This window comes from Dendrobates tinctorius, unplaced genomic scaffold (assembly GCF_039654945.1).
Source record: "Dendrobates tinctorius isolate UK_male_01 unplaced genomic scaffold, ASM3965494v1 ptg000007l, whole genome shotgun sequence".
NCBI lineage: Eukaryota > Metazoa > Chordata > Amphibia > Anura > Dendrobatidae > Dendrobates > Dendrobates tinctorius.
The window spans coordinates 44,332,166-44,353,761 of record NW_027361675.1 but is presented as its reverse complement, the minus strand read 5'-3'; the positions used below and the strand labels follow the sequence as shown (position 1 = coordinate 44,353,761).

The 21,596-nt window shown below is 45.6% G+C and overlaps 1 protein-coding gene across 2 annotated transcripts in view; it reads left to right on the top strand.

Moving 5' to 3' along the window:
* RBBP7 (RB binding protein 7, chromatin remodeling factor) overlaps nt 1–21,596 on the top strand; it is an 82,892-nt gene that overhangs the window by 17,384 nt on the left and 43,912 nt on the right. For both annotated transcript variants that reach the window (XM_073574081.1, XM_073574087.1), the window contains exons 4-6: nt 7,460–7,633; nt 16,309–16,424; nt 16,522–16,682. In XM_073574081.1, the coding sequence (XP_073430182.1) occupies nt 7,460–7,633; nt 16,309–16,424; nt 16,522–16,682 (451 nt within the window). The remainder of the gene's footprint in view (nt 1–7,459; nt 7,634–16,308; nt 16,425–16,521; nt 16,683–21,596) is intronic.

Genomic DNA, 21,596 nt, shown 5'->3' with positions numbered 1-21,596 from the left:
ACAAGATACTGTGGGAGCCTAGCAAGAATAGGCCATGCCTGCTGAAAAGGAGGCCATTGGAGGACCAGAAGGGGAGCCATAGTGACAGGTGTGGAGAGAGCCATGAAGAGGCAAGTACAGTGGGATGTAAAAATTGTGCACCCTGTTATTGTTAACAGTTAGAGGTTGTCCACTACAAGGATAACCCTTTTTTGATGTAAATGTTTGGCCCCAATGAAACGCAACTTACACTCCACTCCCGTGCCATTGCAGCGGTGTCTCACTAGCTCTCCCTGGGGCTCCCTTGTGTTTATAGCATGTGAGCCCGGCGCCCATTCAGCACTAGCGTCGCCATCTCTGCCTTTTGTCGAATTGAACTTGAATAGTTCAATTTGACAGAAGGTGGGAAGAGTGATGCCAGTACTGATTGGGCACCAAGCTCGTGTGTCGCAACAACCGCATGAGAGCCCGGCACATCTAACACCGATGGAACGTTTGCGACACGGGAGGGGAGTATAAGTTATTGGGGCCGAGCGTGGTGTATGACAAGTAGTTGTCCAAGTAGTGAACAGCTTCTTTAAGCAAGATGAAAAATAACATGATCTCTAAAAGGCCTAAACTTAAAGATGACACATATCTATTGTGTATTAGGCAAAAAAAATATAATTTTTCATCTTTTACATTTTAAAAATTACAAAAATGAAAATGCGCTGATACAAAAGTTTGGTCGTGGTTACTACCTAGTAGAAGGGCTGAATGGCTGTGGAGTCGGAGTCGTGAAGTCGGTATAAAATGGTCAGACTCCTAAAATATATAATTGGGTACAGTAGTTCAATGCAGAATGTGCTGAATATTTCATAGGAATTTGGGAAAGTTATGAAATGTCCTATAAATGGCTGTTCTATTCCTGATCTAAGGCAACATTCTCACACAGCGTTTTTGCTGCGTTTTTTGAGGATACGTTTTTCAGCTGCAAAAGCAGATCAGCTTTTTAAAAAACCGCATCACCTGAAAGGTTTTTGAGCTCATAGATAACGTTTTCAATAGCAGAGCAGATTTCTAATCTGCTTTTATCTATCCATTTATCCATATCGGTCTATCCATATTTTATCTGTACCAAAAAGAATGAAAGCTGGGTAGCACTCAGACTAACACTCCTTTTTTTTTTTTTTTTTTTTTTTAGCACCAGTCAGGTACACCTCATAGCTGCCCAAAAGGACGCCCAGGACAGGCATTGCTCGTCTTCAGTAACACATCAATTGATAGTTGGAATAAATAGACTGCACTCACCACATCTTAAGGTGCAGGCTTTATTTTTAAGTGTAGGAGTGTGCAGTATAAGGTTCTGCAGCAGCTGAGGTGTGCAGTATGAGGTTCTGCGCCCCCCCCCCCCCCCCCCCCCCCAGTTTTGATCCTGGCTAAAACAGTTTCTTATAGATATGGCGAACCCTCAGGTAACCCTAAATGAAGGTCAATGGACACAGGTGGCTGAATTGAAGGAATTGCTTAATCACCTATTTACCGTGACTAAGAAAATTACAAACTGAGGATTTAACTCCTGGCATTTTCATTATGGAGTGGAAGAACTTGCTATTTTGATTGTCCCAAAGAGGAGATTTAATCGCAGATGGCATTTCTGCTTCAATGAAACAGACACAGCTATTGGAAAATAAAATTTTTCTGGCAGCTGTTTATGTGGACCCAAGTCATCGTATATTGCTTGATGATCAGCAGCTTACTAAAGGAAAAGAAGCTCTGACTGAGGTAGCAGTTAGGATGAGTGGCCTACAGGAGGACTGCCAGGCGCAAGAGTACTTGGGTCCTGACAGTGCTACTGTTGCCATATCTTCATCCTCATCAGATGAGGAGTTTGACTTGACAAGTATTTGGATGATATGGAGCAGTCAAAGCGTTGCTGCAAGGAAAAAGATTTCACTCCATCTCCTATAGCAAGCAGATTGACCATATTTCAGCAAAATGTTTCACTTGCTCTCAAAGAAATAAAAAAATTCAACCGTTCATCAAAACTGACTGTGCATGAGGCAATTCCTTTATACTTGGAAATTGTTAGATGTTGTCCATGTGGTTACGGCTTTGCCTCCAACCCAAGTTGGTGTAGAGAGTTTGTTCTCTAGCCTTAAAATTATTAGGTCAGATTTTAGGTCATCTATGAAGGAGGATCTGATGGAGGCAATTCTATTTCTTAGAACAAATTCATAGACTGCACAAATGTTAGTATGTTTTTGTTGAAAACTGTTTTTTGCCAGTTATAGTTTATTACATAGTGATATATATACTGTATGTGTATATATGTAATAGATATTACATAGTGTATTACATTTACAATTTTAGTTTTTTGTTCTAAAGTAGTATTCCAATAAATATATATTGTGTTCTATCTAAATGTCTTGATTATTGTATCATAAAAATGATTAAATGTCTGATGTTCACATTGTACTACAATAAATTTTTCACTTAAATATAAGCAATATATGTCGGAGTCGGTGGAAGGGAAATTGAGGAGTCGGAGTTGCAGGTTTGGCTTACCGACTCCACAGCCCTGCCTAGTAGCACCCCTTTATGAAAATATACCAGATTGTAAACTTTTTGTTGCCAGCCAAGGGTCTTTCAATTGTTTTTGAGGGCTTTTCATCCATTCGTTCTTGAAAAATTCTTCCAGCTCTGTGAGATTTCTGGGCCGTCTTGCATGCACTGCTATTTTGAGGTCTAGCCACAGATTTTCAATGATCAGGTCAGGGAACTGTGAAGACCAGTGTAAAACGTTCAGCTTGTGCCTATTGAGGTAGTCTATTGTGGATTTTGATGTGTGTTTAGGATCATTATCCAGTTGTAGAAGCCATCCTCTTTGACAACTTCATCTTTTTTTACAGATGGTGTTCTGTTTGCATCAAGAATTTGTTGAAATTTCATTGAATCAATTTTTCCCTCTACCTGTGAAATGTTCCCCGTGCCATTGGCTGCAACACAGCCCAAAAGCATGCATGATCCACCCCCATGCTTAATGGTTGGCAAGATGTTCTCCTGAAATTTCTGTGCCCTCTTTTCTCCACATATACCTTTTAATTATTATGGCCAAAGAGTTCTATTTTAACCGCATCATTACACTGGACTTGTTTGGGTGTTTTTACATGCTTCTGACACTGAATTGTTTGCAGGAGAGGTTTTCTTCTGATCACTCTTCCATGAAGGCGATATTTGTCCATGGGTTTCTGAAGAATTGAACAATGTGCCGCAACTCTAGAGTTTTAAGTTTTTTGCAGTCAAGAGGTGGTTCTGATTTGCCTCTAGCTATCACTGAAATTTTTTTTGCTCTTCCAGACTTTATCTTGACCTGTTAACTGCCATTTCTTAATTATATTTTGAACTGAGGAAAGGGCAACTTGAAATTGCTTTACTATCCTTACAGCCTTTTCCTGCTTTGTGGGCCTCCACCATTTTCATTTTTAGAGTGCTAGGCAGCTGCTTTGAAGAACCAATGGCTGCTGATGTTTGGCACAAGGTTAGAGGAGGCTGGTTTGTTAGAGCTGGAAAATTTGCATCACTCGACCTTTCCTAATGATGGGGTTATGTCTTGTTCGCAAATGGGCTAATTAAGGTCTGAAGCCTTCATCAGTTATCTACGCACACACAACTCTAGTGGTGCACAAACTTCTGCATTGTCACATTTTCCTTTTTGTAAGTTTTTAAAATCTAAAAATGATGACTTTTTTTACCTAAAATACAAAGGAAATGTGTCCTCTTTAACTTTAGGCCTTTTACAGATAATTTCAATTTGCGTAACGGTTCAACTTCGCAGTAACAGTAATTTTGACCAGGGGTGGCCAAACTTTTACATGCCACTGTATATGGCTTTTGACAACTTCTAAATCCTCAAAATACAGCAAAATGTAGGTCAGCTGGATTCGATAAGTTTAGGACCCATTTTGTCTACTCTAATTTTGTTCAGACTAAGCGCTTTTATATTCCGGCACCTGTTCGGTGGCCCCTGTCGAGGCTTGCGTCTGAACCCCCCTTTCAAAATGGGATCTGATTGTATGCACTGACGCTGCCATAGACTGTAATGGTGCTGGCAGATGGAACATGCATTATTTTTGGGAATGTCCGCCTCCAGGAGGTATACATTCCTTAAAATGATTCACGGGACAGTTCACGTTCGCTCTGCCTGCACCATAACAGTCTATGGCTGCGTCGACACATATGTCTGGATTCCTTTCAGCAAGGGAATTTGGACGTATGCCCTGACGAAACCAGTGAACTTACCCCTTAACGCTGTGTGAAAGCCATCCAACGCAGATGTTGCTACACTATCTCAATTTTTATATTTTTCAATGAGGAAAAGGTGGTTTACATTTTTTGTCCTTTTTATGAGACTTGAAACCTACTTTTGATTACCACTTTTCTATATGCTGCAACACATGGCTGACATTCTCTTCTATGAAGCCAGAGGGTTTAAGCGGTTGTACACTGCTCAAAAAAATAAAGGTAACACTTAAACAACAGGATATAACTTCAAGTAAATCAAATTTCTGTGAAATCAAACTGTCCACTTGGAAGCAACACTGACAATCAATTTCAAATGCTGTTGTGCAAATGGAATAGACAACAGATGGAAATTATTAGCAAATATCAAGACACCCTCAAAGGAGTGGTTCTGCAGGTGGGGACCACAGACCACATCTCTGTACCAATGCTTTCTGGCTGCTGTTTTGGTCACTTGAATGTTGGTTGTGCTTTCACACTCGTGCTAGCATGAGACGGACTCTACAACCCACACAAGTGGCACATTAATGCGAGCTGTGGCTAGAAAGCTTGCTGTGTCTGTCAGCGTAGTGTTCAGAGGCTGGAGGCGCTACCAGGAGACGTGGAGGGGGCTGTAGGAGGGCAACAACCCAGCAGCAGGACTGCTCCCTCCACCTTTGTGCAAGGAGGAACAGGAGCACTGCCGGAGCCCTGCAAAATGACCTCCAGCAGGCCACCAATGTGTAGGTGTCTGCATAAACGGTTAGAAACCGATTTCCATGAGGATGGTCTGAGGGCCTAATGTCCACAGATGGGAATGGGAGTTGTGCTCACAGCCCAACACCGTTCAGGAAGCTTGGCATTTGCCACAGAACACCAGGATTGGCAGATTTGCCACTGACACCCTGTGCTCTTCACAGATGAAAGCAGGTTCACACTGAGCACATGTGGCAGAGTCTGGAGATGCCGTGGAGGAGCGATCTGCTGCCTGCAACATCCTTCAGCATGACTGGTTTGGCAGTGGGTCAGTAATGGTGTGGAGTGGCATTTCTTTGGAGGGCCGCACGGTGTTGGGCTGTGAGTACAACCCCCCATCTGTGAATGTCAGGTACTCAGACCATCCTCATGGAGTCGATTTTATAACAGTTTATGCAGACACATGCACATTTGTGGCCTGCTGGAGTTCATTTTGCAGGGCTCTGGCTGTGCTCCTCCTGTTCCTCCTTGCACAAAGGCTGAGGTAGCAGTCCTGCTGCTGGGTTGTTGCCCTCCTACGGCCCCCTCCACGTCTCCTGGTGCACAAGCCTCTCTCTTGGTAGCGCCTCCAGCCTCTGAACACTACGCTGACACACAGCAAACCTCGCCATAGCTCGCATTGATGTGCCATCCTGGATGAGCTGCACTACCTGAGCCACTTGTGTGGGTTGTAGAGTCTGTCTCATGCTAGCATGTGTGAAGGCACAACCAACATTCAAAAGTGACCAAAACATTAGCCAGAAAACATTGGTATTGAGATGTGGTCCCCACCTGCAGAGCCACTCCTTTGTTGAGGGTGTCTTGATATTTGCCAATAATGTCCATCTGTTGTCTATTCCATTTGCACAACAGCATGTGAAATTGATTGTCAATCAGTGTTGCTTCCTAAGTGGACTGTTTGATTTCACAGAAGTTTGATTTACTCGGACTTATATTCTGTTTAAGTGTTCCCTTTATTTTTTTGAGCAGTGTATGATAAAGGCAGCACCCACAAAATATTAAGTAGTTTTGGCTCCTGAGACTGCTCCATACACCAATACCTGACATGTATGGTGGATGTTGAAAGGGCTTAATCAGACTGAATTCCTGAACAGTAAAGCACTCATAGGAGTCTCTGCATAAAAAGACGGTTTAACCCCTTAGTGACCGGGCTAAATTTTTTAAAATCTGACCAGTGTCAATTTATATGGTAACCACTCTGGAACACTACAAATACTGATTTTTGAGTTTTTTTTCGTGGCACATTATAACTTATGATGTAAATTAGGCAGATATTTTTATAAATAAACACAAAACACAGCAGAAATTTGACAGATGCAAAAAATTTTGTAATTTTCAAACTTTGATTGACCAGGGGTATTTTTGGCTTAGCATTTTCATTTTTTGCTCCCATTTTTCCCAGAGCCATAACTTTTATTTATTTTTTTTTTTTTGTCAAAATGGCCATGTGATGGCTTGTTTTTTGTGGGACGAGTTGTACTTTTGAACGACATCATTGGTTTTACCATGTCATGTAATAGAAAACGGGAAAAAATTCCAAGTGTGGTGAAATTACAAAGTGTAATCCCACACTTGTTTTTTGTTTGGCTTTTTTACTAGGTTCACTAAATGCTAAAACTGACCTGCCATTATGATTCTCCAGGTCAATACGAGTTCATATACACCAAAAATGTCTAGGTTCTAAGTGGTGAGAAGATTTTTTTTCAAAATTTGTAATTAAAAAACGTTGCCATTTTCCGAGACCCTTAGCTTCTCCATTTTTCGGGATCTGAGGAAGATGGATAGTCACAAGCCATCAAACAAAGAACTGCTTACATTTTTGTACCAAGAGTGGCAAAAGGTCACCCAAAAGCCGTGTGAAAGACTGGTGGAAAGCATGTCAAGACGCATGAAAGCTGTGATTAAAAATCATGGTTATTCCACAAAATATTGATTTCTGAACTCTTCCTGAGTTAAAACATTAGTATTGTTTCTAAATGATTATGAACTTGTTTTCTTAGCATTATTTGAGGTCTGCCAGTACTGCATTTTTTTTTTTTTTTTGTTCTCGACCATTTCTCACTTTTTTTTTTTAAATACATAATTTAGTGCTTAGATAGTCAGAGACTTGTCAGTAGTTTGTAGAATAAGAGTAATTTACATTTTACTCAAATGTACATATAAAGATAAAAATCAGACAAGCTGAAAATTTTGCCTTGGTCTCAACTTATATACAGCTCTGGCAAAAAATGATCAACTTTAAACATTATCTGTGAACAATTACAACTGTTTAGGATCTCTTAACAGCAGTGTCATGGTACAACCCCTTTAAGCCATATTTATAGCTTTCTACATATAGATCTGTGATATGACTGCCTTAGTTTTGACTTTTTTCCCCCCATATTCCCAGCTGCTGTCCAAAGCTCGGTGAGAAATCTAAGTTTTGCAAGTTCCTCATTACTCTATTTTGTTTTTGCATTTTTAGAATTTGGTGGGTTTGGTTCAGTAAGTGGCAAAATTGAAACTGAAATTAAAATCAACCATGAAGGTGAAGTGAATCGGGCCCGATATATGCCTCAGAATCCATGTATCATTGCTACCAAAACTCCATCATCTGATGTGCTGGTGTTTGATTATACGAAGCACCCATCTAAACCTGGTAAGTGACTGCTTATAGACAGACTTCTACAGTCATCACGCTGTGGCAATTGAACATAACTAGTGAATGATTTATCAAAATGGTCATAATTGTTGTTTGGGTTTTTTTTTTTTTTTTCCCCTTCTCATAATTGTAGCCTGTTGATCATTTTCAAATGGATGGATTTTGTGTGGGCATCTGCCACACATGACCTGACCCTGGACATAAATTGATGTAGGCTGGGTGGTTTAATTGCTGAGACCATTTTGCCACACAGGTCACATTAATTATAATAGCATCTATGCTTTGTACCTGCTAGACATTGGGCAGTGGCCTGCTCTACTGTACTGCCAATGTCTCTTCACACCCAGTATCAGATCAGGTATAGGCGTTTATTGGGGCAATCCCTGTAGCAAAACTGCACTAGATTTCTAGATCTTTGAAACGTTCAAACTTTTCAATTTAGTTTTTATAACTTAAAAAGGTGTTTTTTTTTTCTTCTGCCCTTCCTTGATTCCTTTTTCAGAGTTAACATGTGAGCATGTTGAATGCAGTTACATACTCTCCAGTCGACATCTGTTTTCATCCCCACTCTGGCATCACTATATCGCTTTTGTAAGGCACCAGATCATTGTGTTCTGGAATTCACTTTTCTCAATACCATTCTATGGGACTACAGAGCCGCCTTCTGAATTGTCACAGATTTGCATTGAAAAGACTATGAAGCAGAGGTCACTTTTTATAGAATAACCGTTGTGGATATGTCAAATCAAAACTAAAGTCACTTGGTGGTGCTGGATCGGGGCTCAAAACTGATGTTGGCTCTCAGTGAGTATAAGACTACATGCATTACTCGCATATATTATTCATAACAAGTAGCTAAAAACAATTGTTGAAGTGGTGCTTTTACTATACATGCTCCTAGTAACTTTTTCTGCTAGTGAATGATGTACAGGGGAAAAGGGAGTGTCAGCTCACCAGATCCAGGTTGTAATGCAGCTCTGTAAAGGTACTGTCACACTTAGCGATGTACCAGCGATATGACGCGGTCAGGATCGCTGGTACATCGCTAAGTGGTCGCTAGTGAGCTGCCACACAGGCAGATCTCACTAGCGACATCGCTGGGGACGGGGGTCGCTACTTACCTGTCACACCAGGCGATCTTGCGTCCTCCCGCCCGGCTCCACGCTTCGCTCGTCGTCACAGCAGGAAGCAGACGACGAGAAACAGTCCTGGACGTTCTCGCGCGATCAGCGATAACCAGCGGGGGGAGCCATCGGTGGTAAGTATCAGACACAGCGATATTGCTAGCGATATCTTAGTGTGACATTCCCTTTAGTCTTTGCACAGAGCTGACCAGGTGCAGTCAGGCAGCAAAGAAACAAGAAATCTCCAGTGAAGAGTTGGATGAATAAAAAACTTCAGAATTTATTTTGGCAAGATAAAACGTTAGCAGTTCCTCCAGTGGTCTCCAACCAACACGTTTCGGCTATGCCTTAATTCTAAATGTGTTTTTTTTTTTTTCGGATTACATGGCGTTCATGGGCTTTAGGCTACTGTGAGGCTTAGTTGTAGGTTTTCGGCGCAGAACATGCACAACCCAAATCTACAATTTAAGGATTGTGCAGGAATGTATACAGGGTATAATAAAACCATAACCATATGAATCTGAGTTAGATGAGCGGATCTGACAACATTAGCATTCACAAAATCATGTGGATTTTCTCGGGACATTTGACTTGCATCAATTCTCTACCAGTTGAATATTCCTTGAGCTCTGTAGTCTTTCCAGACCCCATAACATAATAAGCACAGGATGTAAACAAAAACCGGATTACTTACCGGTAATACTCTTTTGTAGAGTCCACGACAGCACCCACTGAGAGGGGATCTGCCCCCCGGAACAGGAAACCTACAGAGAGATAATGGGGCGGTCCCCCTCGCTCCCTCAGTTTGTGTTACCGAGAACAACGGAGGAACCGCCATACATGTTTTAGTCAAACTGTCTTGGCGATTCATCTATCTTACCCCTATGTAGTTTTAAGCTTACTAAGTTTAATCACATATCTAACTTAAATCATAATCTCCACCACCAAGGAGACCCATGTGTGAAAAAAATCTTTACGGGAGGGAAGTGAGCGGGTGCTGTCGTGGACTCTACAAAAGAGTATTACCGGTAAGTAATCCGGTTTTTCCTCTTCGCCACGACAGCACCCACTGAGAGATTTCCAGAGATAATCACTTGGGAGGGCACACCGTGTTAAGGACAGATCTACCAAAAGTTAGATCCTCGGTAGAGGACAAATCTAGTCTATAGTGACTATAAAAGGTAGACGGAGAAGACCAGGTTGCCGCCTTACATATTTGTTCAATTGGGACGTTCGCCCTCTCGGCCCAGGAGGATGATATGGCTCTAGTGGAGTGCGCCTTAATCCCCAGTGGAGGGTCTTCTCCCTTTGCCAAATATGCCATCGTGATCGCATCTCTAATCCACCTGGATATCGTGCTCGTTGTAACTGCAGACCCCTTTCTGCTGCCCTGGAAGGAGACAAAAAGAGACCTACTCTGCCTCCAGGGACTGGTCCTATCTAGATAGGCTAGCACGGCTCTCTTCACATCTAAGGTGTGATATTTCTCCTCGTCCTGTGTTGACGGGTTCTCATAGAATGAAGGTAGGCATATCTCTTGAGATCTATGAAATTTAGTTGCCCGTTTGGGCAGGTAGGACGGGTCCGTCTTTAAAATCAGACTCTCGTGTTATTACCAGGAACGGAGGGTCTACTGATAGAGCGTGAAGATCACTCACCCTCCTAGCCGATACTAAGGCCACTAGCATAGCCGTTTTCAATGAGATGCACTTTACTGATGCTGAGCTTATGGGCTCAAACGGTGCCTGAGTGAAGGCATCCAAAACTAGAGTAAGGTTCCACTCTGGTAGCCGAGGCATATGCACCGGTTCTGTTCGTTGACAAGCCGAGATAAAACGAGTCACCCATCTATTTGCTGCCACGTTATAGTTAAACAGGGCTCCTAGGGCTGATACGTGGACCTTTAGAGTGCTCACTGAGAGTCTCAATTCTCGGCCTCTTTGTAGAAATTCTAGAATGGCCTTAATGGGTACTTCACCGGCTAGCTTTGTTGGGTGAAAGGCCAGGAACTTCCTCCACACCTTAGCATATATTTTTTTTGTGGACTCCTTCCTACTTTGTAGCAGGGTATTGATTAGGTTCTTTGAGAAACCCTTCTGCCTCAGTAGCTCCCTTTCAAATTCCAGGCCGCTAGGTGCAGGGCTTTGGCCTGTGGATGGTAGCAGGGTCCCTGCGAGAGAAGATTCTGGTGCAGCGGCAGGATCCACTGGTCGGTTACTGACATGGCTCTCAGCCATGAAAACCACGGTCTTTTTGGCCAAAACGGGGCTATCAAGATGACCCTCGCCCTCTCCTGTCTTATTTTCCTGACTACTGTTGGTAGTAGAACCATTGGAGGGAAGGCATAGGCTAGTTGGAATGTCCAGGGTGCTTGGAGGGCATCTAGAATGTCTGGGTTGTCTGACCTGTAGAGTGAAGCAAACCTTTTTACGCGCCTGTTGGCTCTGGTTGCGAATAGGTCTATCTCTGGTCTGCCCCATTCTGACGTTATCATTTCGAAGACGTGCCTGCTGAGGACCCACTCGCCCTGGTATAGGGCTTGGCGACTGAGAGAGTCTGCCCGGGAGTTGTCTACTCCTCTTATATGGAGAGCTGACAAGGAGAGAAGATGGACCTCGGCCATTTCCAGGATCTTTCCCGCAATAGACATCAGTGGCACTGACCGCGTGCCTCCTTGCCGGTTTATATAGGCCACTGCGGTGGTATTGTCTGTCTGGATCTTTACGTGGGTGCCCCTTAACTGCGGGAGAAAATGAGATCGCATAAAAAATCACTGTTAGCTCCTTTACATTAGAGGAGGCCTCTATTTCATCATCACGCCACCAGCCTTGTGCCAGGTGCTCCTCTAGATGGGCTCCCCAACCTAAGGGGCTGGCATCCGTGGTGAGTATCTTGGAGGGAGTCACCCACCATTGTACTCCCTTCGATAGATTGAAAGGATTTAACCACCATTTTAGGGATTCAACCACCTCGGGCGATAGGGACATCTTCCCTTCCAGCCGCCCCTGCAGTCTATCTGTCTCCTGCAGAATAGCCCACTGCAGTTCTCTAGAGTGGAACTGAGCCCATTGTACCGCTGGAATGCACGATATCAGAGACCCCAGCAAGGACATACCCTGTCTCAATGATATTACGGGTCTTCCTGTAGTATTCTGTATCTTATCGATTATGGCCATTACTTTGGCGTTCGGCAGAAAGCACTCCTCAGTTACGGAGTCCACTTGCAGGCCCAGAAACCTCTGACAGGTCACTGGTTCTAGTCTGGACTTCTCCCAGTTAATTAGCCAGCCCAGTGTTTGTAGGGATGAGATAATCCTAGCTATTCTCGCTTCGCACTGTGAAACAGAATTCCCCACTATGAGTAGGTCGTCTAAGTAAGGGACAACTAGGGTATCATTCAGCCTTACATACGACATCACTTCCAGCATCAATTTTGTAAATACCCGAGGAGCCATGGATAGCCCGAATGGCATTGCCGCAAACTGGAAATGCTGAATCCGACCTTTGAACCAGACTGCTACCCGCAGGAACCTCTGGTGCCCTCGATATATGGGGAGATGGTAATAGGCGTCCTTTAGGTCCAAGACTGCCATATAACACCTGGGGAACAAAAGTTTTATTGCAGACTTAATCGACTCCATTTTAAACGACCTCAGTCTTAGGAAGGTATTAAGCTTCTTTAAATTTATTATAGTCCTGTAAGAGCCATCTGGTTTTGGGACTAAAAATAGAGGAGAATAAAAGCCCATTCCTATTTCGTCCTCTGGGACCTCTACTAGGACCTGTTTAGTTAGCAGTACTGCAATCTCCATCTCCAGTGCTTCCTGCTGTGTCAGGGACTTCATGGAAGTCAATAGGAAGGAGTTCGGTGGATACCGAACAAATTCTAATTTCAGGCCTGATGACACAATATTCAAGGCCCATGGATTTGATGTCACCTTCTCCCATTGGCGGCTAAATTTTAATAGCCTGCCACCTACCGGTATAATTTTATCGGGATCTGTCTCCCCTGAAGGGACGCTTCCCGAATAGGTTGCCCCTTTGTTTGGGGGTCCTTATTTCCCCAGCGGTCCTGGGGTCTAAAGTCCTTTTTACCAAACGGCGGCTTCCTGTAGGCCCTCCTGTTAAACGGAACATACGGGTTAGGGAAACCCTTCTTCCTCTCCCCCGCTTTTGTCAAAATCTCATCCAGTTCCGTGCCAAACAAGTACTTAGCCTGGCAGGGTATAGCACACAGTCTAGTTTTTGTTTGTGTGTCTCCTTTCCACCCCTTCAACCATAAGGCCCGCCTGCCTGCATTGGTCAGTCCTGCCGCTCTAGCCGATAACCGGAGAGAGTCCGCGGAGGAGTCAGAGAGGAAGGCCGCTGCTCCCTTAATGAGGGGTATAGAGGAAAGGAGTCTATTCCTAGCTACTCCATTCTTAATATGGTCCTCTAAGTCATTCAGCCACACCAACAATGATCTTGCCGTACACGTGGCTGCTATTGCGGGCTTAAAGGCTGCCGTACATGCCTCCCAAGATCTTTTAAGAAATGTATCGGTTTTCCGATCCAATGAATCAGCCAAAGTTCCCGAATCCTCTACCGGCAGAGAGGATCTACGAGAGGTAGAGGCCACTGCCGCATCCACCTTGGGGGCTCTCGACCAGGCTATTAACTCCTCATCGTCAAAGGGGTACTTACGCTTTGACGTTAAGGGGAGGAAGGTTCTTTGACCTTGTTTTTCCCACTCCCTTTTAACTAGCTCTTTAACAGCTGGTACCACTGGGAATGCCCGGACCTTTCTACGGGAAATGCCTGCAAACATTATGTCCTGTGGGGTCTTGGGGTCCTTACTTTCTGGCAACCCCATGGTATTTCGGACAGACTTCACTAAATTACTGACACTGTCCGTGGGGAAACACGTTTGGTCCTCGTCCTCTGAGGAAATGTATTCCTGGGACTTGTCGGAATCTAGTTCCCCGGTTTCAGATGGCGACTTTGACGCCAGCGAGGCTCCTCTTGGCGAACATATTTCACTTGCGGAGGAGTGACCCCCCCCCCCCCCCCCCCCCCCCAACTACTGGAACCGCCTAAGGCCCGTAGCTCCTCTTATCATTGCCCGGATATCCTCCTTCTTTCGTGAGGACTCCTCCTGTAAGGCCTCCTCAATACATGATTGGCATAATCTCTTAGGGTGGCCATCTGGGAGGGGCTGAGAACATAAGGCACACTCTGTTTCGCCTTCTCCGTTCTTTTAGCCTAAAGGGGGTATGGACCAGAAAGAGAAGGCCATCAATTATATATTCTGACCACAAAACACTCACCCGTGAGTTTCGTCAGTAAACTACCGGCTGCGGGGTCCGCGACCCAGGCTGAGGCGAGGCATGGGACGACTTCTTTTCTTTGCGTTTTTTCTCCAAGGGCTCATCCTGCTTGGAAGGTCCACTAGATTCCTTCCTGGAGCTGCCACTTTTCCTGGTGCTACTACTTCTTGTAGCACTGCTCTGTCTACTGCCATGTGGGGATTGCACTGGGTCATCTAAGGACGACATGACTGCGCACCCGCGCTGCGTCTGTGGCTTCTTTTTATAGCCGCTGCTATAGCTGCTTCTCTTTCTTTTTTTTTCGTCCACTTTTTTTTTTTGCGCTTCTGCGCGGGCGTTCTCCCGCGATCTCTGCCTCCTGTCCTAACCCCAGAAGTTCTCTCCACTTCCGGGTTGCCTCTCCTGGGGAAGCGCTCGCTCACAGCAGAGCACTGATGCGGCGGCCGTCCCGCTGTGCCTCCCGGGTATCTGCACCCCGCCACCAACACTGGGTCCTTCTCCCCTCCGCAGGTATGACCCCCCCCCGGTAGCGCTGCCCAGCACAAACGCTCGAGCCCTTTGCTGGGGGGGCACCATCAACCCCGGTCATTGTTATCTGTAATGCGCCCCCCTCGGGGGGGGGGGGGGGTATTTCACTGTCCTCTCCAGTGAGCCTTGGCACCAATCTCACCTCCGGCCTCACCTGCATTACCAGCTCTAGGGGGGGGGGATATACCTCTCCGCCCGACGCTGCCTCCGGTCCTGGGGCCCCTGCTGCTCATATTCTGCATGCAGGCGGCTACCAGACCAGGTATCCTCTTCTGCGGGTTCCTTTCCAGGAACAGGAAACCAAACTGAGGGAGCGAGGGGGACCGCCCCATTTATCTCTGTAGGTTTCCTGTTCCGGGGGCGGATCCCCTCTCTCAGTGGGTGCTGTCGTGGCGAAGAGGAAAAAAGGAAACAAATCCTCCCTGCTCATTTGAGACCTGATGAGGCTTGTTTACTTTGGAAATCTGTCAGAATGGCTGTGTAATTCAGGTTTTAGGGTATGTGCACACGTTGCAGATTGGCCTGTGGGATTTTCCGCAAAGAATCTGCATTTCTTGACAAACCGCAGGCCAAAATGCTTGTGGATTTCATTCGGAATTGATGTGGATTTCTTGCAGATTGTCATGTGTTTTTTGATGTGCGGATTTGCCTTACTCAGTGTATAGACAGTGGGTGCAGAAACGCTGGGTTTCCACACAAAGAATTGACATGCTGCGAGTCTGCGCAGGTTTTTCCGCAGCATCTGCACTGCAATTCTCAAATTCCCATTGACTATCATTGATACTGTACTACACTGCAGATTTGATGCAATTCCGTGCGCCCCAAAACGCTGCAGAAACGCATCAAAATCTGCAACGTGTGCACACAGCTTAAATATGCACATTCTAGCTAGAGCTGGACTCATGAAGTGCTCATGTTCTTATCAGGAAGAAAATATTCAAATAGTTTTAAGGGGGTTTTACACATAGCGATATCGCTATAACGTCACCGATTTGTGATACTTGCCTCCGACCGGCTCCCCTGCTGTCCATCGCTGATCGCGCAAGAATGTCCGGCTCTATTTCTCGTCTTCAGCTTCCTGCTGGGCTTCCTGTGGCGCCGACGAGCGACGCGTGGAGGCGGGCTGGAGGACGTCGGGATCGCTGTGTGTGAAAGGTGAGTATCGTGCGCTGCGTCGCTGTGAGGTCTGCCTGTGTGACGGCTCACTAGCGATCATTTAGCAATGCACCAGCGATCCTGACCGGGTCGGATCGCTGGTGCATCGCTAAATGTAAAAGGGCCTTTATGGCAGTGACATGGATTTTCATAGTAAGTACACAAACAAGCATCAGATCTGAGAGATCTAATGTATGCTAATTAGTATGATAAAATCTGGTGACAGATACACTTTAATGCTTGCATTTTCACTAAATTGTTAATTATCTCTGGTGTTTAAGTGGAAGAATAGTTTCTTTGCTGTGGAATTTGGTATTTTATTAAAGAATTGCTTCTTCTGCAAAGTAGCTTCAGGACTTTTCCTAGGTTGTGCAAAGCCACAATGGAGATGCATGTGTATTGCAGGTATTAGCAGCTTGCTGGTTAATGGCAGAACCTCACTGACAAGCATTTTTGGCAAGGTGTGTTATGACCTGTGGAGCCTGCTTCAAATTGCCAGCTTTATTTTATTTTTTTTAATATATATAAAAAACATTGCCTTATTGTCATGTTTTGTTAGATCCCAGTGGAGAGTGTAACCCTGATCTTAGGTTAAGAGGTCATCAGAAAGAAGGCTATGGCCTGTCATGGAACTCAAACCTGAGTGGACACCTCCTAAGTGCATCTGATGATCATGTGAGTAAGCTGGACTTGTATCCGTATCGGCTAGTGGATGGAGATTTCCAAATATTGCTGTGAAATATACCGGAATAACAATCCTTTTTGTTTGCAGACTGTTTGCCTGTGGGACATAAGTGCTGGACCCAAAGAAGGCAAAATAATTGATGCTAAAGCAATCTTCACTGGTCATTCAGCAGTGGTGGAGGACGTAGCATGGCATCTATTGCATGAGTCTTTGTTTGGCTCTGTTGCTGATGATCAGAAGCTTATGATGTAAGTGCTAGTTTTGCTTTTGCCATGTCAATTTTCATAAATCCCTCAGTTGATATCTGTAGGTAAAAACCTGAATACACTTGAAGGTGAAAGCAGCAGTGCATGACATCCAGTTTCCCAGCACATGCTAAGTATACATTCAATTTTCAACTTGTGTAAATAAAATGTTTTAAAAAATGTTACTAGAAATTTTGGCACATTGCATTGTAGGTGCAGTGTTCAAAATCGACAGCAATTTTTACAAACTTGTTTCACATTTATGTATTATGCAAATATGGCAATAAAACACCAATTTGAACCTGGTCTTGCACTCAAGATGATTTGCTGACCAATTTAACCCTTTCCTCAATGGATGCTGGCTGGTGCATAATTCTAGGTTACCACTGCAAGTATGTTTAACTCCTTATCAGCAGCCTCTCTACTCTCCATTCAGAAAAAAATTGACACATGGGAAACCTAAGCTACTGCTGACCTCAGACTTCCACCTGATGTCAGATACACCTGAAGGAGGTGAACGTGAAGAGGCCGATTAACTGCAGGGCTTTCATGACAAAATATCACACGAGCACTGGAAGACGAAGCGCTGGAATGGCACCTGCATTGGAGTAGATTGTAGAGGTTTTTATATGGAAGAAATCTAGTGATTTGAGGTGGGGTTGTTCGACTAGTGGACCGCCTCTTAACAACATGACATACTGGTATGATCTGCCTTTAACAACCTGAGGTGGAACGAGGCATTTATCTCCTTAATTGCCATTGTCAATCTGACAGCGGCATTTAATATGTGCCGGGGGGGGGGGTGTCATTCCATGCACCTGTGACTTGATTGCAGGGCACAGATGGGTTGCTGAGACAGCTGGGGTCTGCCGAAGACCCCTGTGCCTGTCATTATGATACTCCTGTGAAAACCAGTGTTTAGCTGGTGTTTATAAGAGATCGTGGTTTTCATTATAAATGGAGCTGATGCACTACTATGTATAGTAAAAGCGAACAGACACTTGTAGTATACAGCAGCTTCAAGCCCCCTAAGGAGACTAATGTAAAAAAGTGACGTTTTTAAAGTTATTAAATACAAAAGGTGAAATCTCCCGCCTTGTGGCCCGTTAAAAATACATTTTTTTGTATTGCTGCGTTCATAAAAGTTCAATCCATCAAAATATAAAGTAAATTGATATAATCGGAAAAATCAGAATTTTTTTTTTTTTTGCCGCAGCAACATTACAGTAAGATGTGATCAAAACATTGTATCCGCCCCAAAATGGTATCAGTTAAAACATCAGCTCAGGGCACAAAAAATAAGCCCCCATATCCGTTAGTGGTCTCGAAAAATGGCAACAAAAGCAAAATTTACTTTCTCCCCCCCCCCCCCCCCCCACCCACCTTTTCCGATATTAAATGTATCCATACGTTATGGTTGGCTGGTACAGTAATTGTGATTTAGTCACACTATGGGGGTAAGAAGGGATGGGGGGCATTTCAGTTTGGGAGCACATAATTTGCTGAATTTATTTTGGGGGTGCCAGGAGCCATTTTTCTTTTTCAGAGCCTTTGTACATGTTTAGTATTTGTGTAGCGATGAGAGCCCGCCTAATTTATGCGTGTGCCTCTCCAGAAGCATGAGTTGGACACAACGTACTGGTGACTGCAATAGCAGCTTGCAATTTTCACTAAGCAACATCCACTGCTGCTTGTTTCTGGAAAACACCCATGGAATCAAAAGATGGATTTTTGGTTCTTACCGTAAAATCTTTCTTGGAGCCTTCATTGGGGGACACAGATTACCATGGGTGTATGCTGCTGCTGCTAGGAGGCTGACACTATGCAACACAAGAAAATTAGCTTCTCCCCGGCAGTATACACCCACCGACAGGCACCAAGCACCTCAGTTGGTGAAAAAGCAGTAGGAGAAGCAACGAGAAAACTCTAAACATATGTACCAACCCAACAAGGGATTCCAAGACCCAACACGGTACAACTTAAATAGGGAGGGTGCTGTGTCCCCCAATGAAGGCTCCAAGAAAGAGATTTTACGGTAAGAACCAAAAATCCATCTTTCTTTATTGCCTTATTGGGGGACACAGATTACCATGGGACGTTCCAAAGCAGTCCCCAAGGGTGGGAACAGCAATGAGGAACGAAAGTAACGGAAAGGCTTAGGTCGGCCGGTGAGCCACCGCCGCCTGCAGAACCTTCCTACCAACAACAGCATCAGACGAGGCCTGGGTATGAACCCTGTAGAACCTCGTGAAAGTGTGCAAAGATGACCAGGTTGCGGCCTTGCAAATTTGCATGGCCGAGGCCTGGTGACGAGCAGCCCACGAAGCCGCCACAGCCCGGGTGGAATGAGCTTACTCCCGGAGGGGGTCGCTTTTCCTGAAGACGATACGCCTCCAGAATGGTAGAACGAATCCAGCGAGCGATCGTGGATTTGGAAGCCGGAAGGCCCTTCTGGCGACCTTCAGAGATGATCAGCAAGGAATCGGACCGACGAAAGGAAGAAGTCCTGGCGAGATAGACACGCAGGGCTCTAACTACGTCCAGTTTGTGGAGAGACTTCTCAAGAGGATGAGATGGAGCCGGACAAAAAGAAGGAAGGACGATATCCTCATTGATATGGAAAGCGGAAACCACCTTTGGAAGAAAAGAAGGAACGGGCCTGAGAACGGCTTTGTCCTGATGGAGAATCAGGTAAGGGGAACGACAAGACAAGGCCGCCAATTCAGAAACTCTTCTGATGGATGAAATGGCGATCAAAAAGGTGACCTTCCAAGAGAGAAGGGACAAAGGGATGTCCTGGAGAGGCTCGAACGGCGCCTTCTGGAGAGCGCCAAGAACGAGGTTGAGATCCCACGGGTCTATTGGCGAATGATGAGGAGGAGCCACGTGGGAAACCCCTTGCAGAAAGGCTTTGACCTGTGGAAGAGAAGCTAGCTCTCTTTGGAAGAGGATAGAGAGAGCAGAAACCTGGCCCTTGAGCGTACTGAGGGACAGACCCGCGTCTAACCCAGACTGAAGAAACCCAAGGATAGATGGGATAGAAAAGGACATTGGGAAGACTCTTTTATCATCGCACCAACGGAAAAAAGCCTTCCAGTACCTATAGTAAATGCGGGAAGAGGCTGGTTTCCTGGCTCCTATCATAGTTTGAATAACCTGACTGGACAGACCTGATTCCTTCAGAATTGCGGTCTCAACGGCCATGCCGTCAAACTCAGACTGAGAATTCTCCTGGTAAAGGGGGCCTTGCGAGAGAAGGTCTGGACGGTCTGGAAGCCTCCAGGGGACGTCCGCGAGCATGTTGACCAGTTCCGCGTACCAAGGCTGTCTTGGCCAATCTGGAGCGACTAGAATCACTGGTACGCCTTCCGATTTTATCTTTTTGACCACTCGAGGGATCAAGGCCAGAGGCGGGAACAGATAAGGAAGTTGAAACTGGGACCACGGAGTCACCAGTGCGTCGCATGCGACGGCTAGAGGGTCCCTGGACCTGGCTACGAACTGCGGCACCTTGTGGTTCATCCGAGATGCCATGAGATCACATCCGGGGTGCCCCAACGGTCGCATATCTGAGAGAAGACTGCGGGGTGCAGGGACCATTCGCCGGACGCTAGGCCCTGGCGACTCAAAGTCAGCTGCCCAATTTTCCACCCCTGGAATATGGACGGCGGAGATTGTCATAACATAACGTTCTGCCCAGCGGAATATCCTGGCCACTTCTGACATTACTTGCTTGCTGCGCGTGCCCCCCTGATGGTTTATGTACGCCACGGCCGTGGCGTTGTCCGACTGAATATGGTCCGGCTTGCCGGACAGGAGGGGCTGCCAATGAAGAAGGGCCAGGAAGATTGCTCTGATCTCCAGAAGATTGATTGGGAGGAGAGACTCCTGTGGCTTCCAGCGTCCTTGGGCCGCTTTCTTATGGAACACGGCCCCCCATCCTAGAAGGCTCGCATCGGTGGTGATAACTTGCCACTGAGGTGGAAGGAAGGACCTCCCTTGGAGAACTGACGCTGGCCGTAGCCACCAAGTGAGAGACTGCCTCACTCTGAGAGGAAGCCGAATAGGACGGTCCAAGGACATCGTGGTCTTGTCCCAGGCTGAAAGCAGAGACAGCTGGAGGGGCCGAAGATGAAACTGCGCAAAGGGTACTGCTTCCATGGAAGCCACCATCTTCCCCAGGACCTTCATGCAGAACTGAATGGGAATGGGAGCAGGCCTCTTGAGTCCTGATGCCCTTGGAAAGAGTTGTAAATTTTTCCTTTGGAAGAAAAACACAGGCTAGCTTCGTATCGAATTCCATGCCTAGAAAGGTCAGATGCTGGGTGGGAATCAGAATGGACTTCTTGTGGACTAGCCAACCTAGGCGGCTGAGAGTGTCCAGAGTTATCTGAAGGCTCTGGAGACAGTCCTGGCGAGACGAACCCTTGATCAAAAGATCGTCCAGATAAGGGATGATGAGGATCCCTCTGGAGCGAAGGATGGCCATGACGGTCGCCATAACCTTCGTGAAAACACGGGGCGCAGAAGCTAGGCCGAAAGGAAGAGCTGTGAACTGAAAGTGGTCTCCCTGAAACGCAAATCGAAGATACTTCTGATGCTGCGCACAAATTGGAATGTGCAGATAGGCATCCCGAATGTCCACCGAGCAGAGGAATTCCCCGGGTTCCATGGAAGCAATCACCGACCGAAGAGACTCCAATTTGAAATGAAGAATCTTCACGTGGCGATTTGAGCAATTTGAGGTCCAGAATAGGACGAAGAGAGCAGTCTTTCTTCGGGACTACAAAGAGATTGGAGTAGAACCCGGAAAACCGTTCGTTTGAGGGAACGGGAACAATGACTCTGGCGGAAAGAAGGGAGGAAATGGCCTGCAGAAAACCCGGAATCTGGGCCCGCTGTCGCGGAGACCGGAAA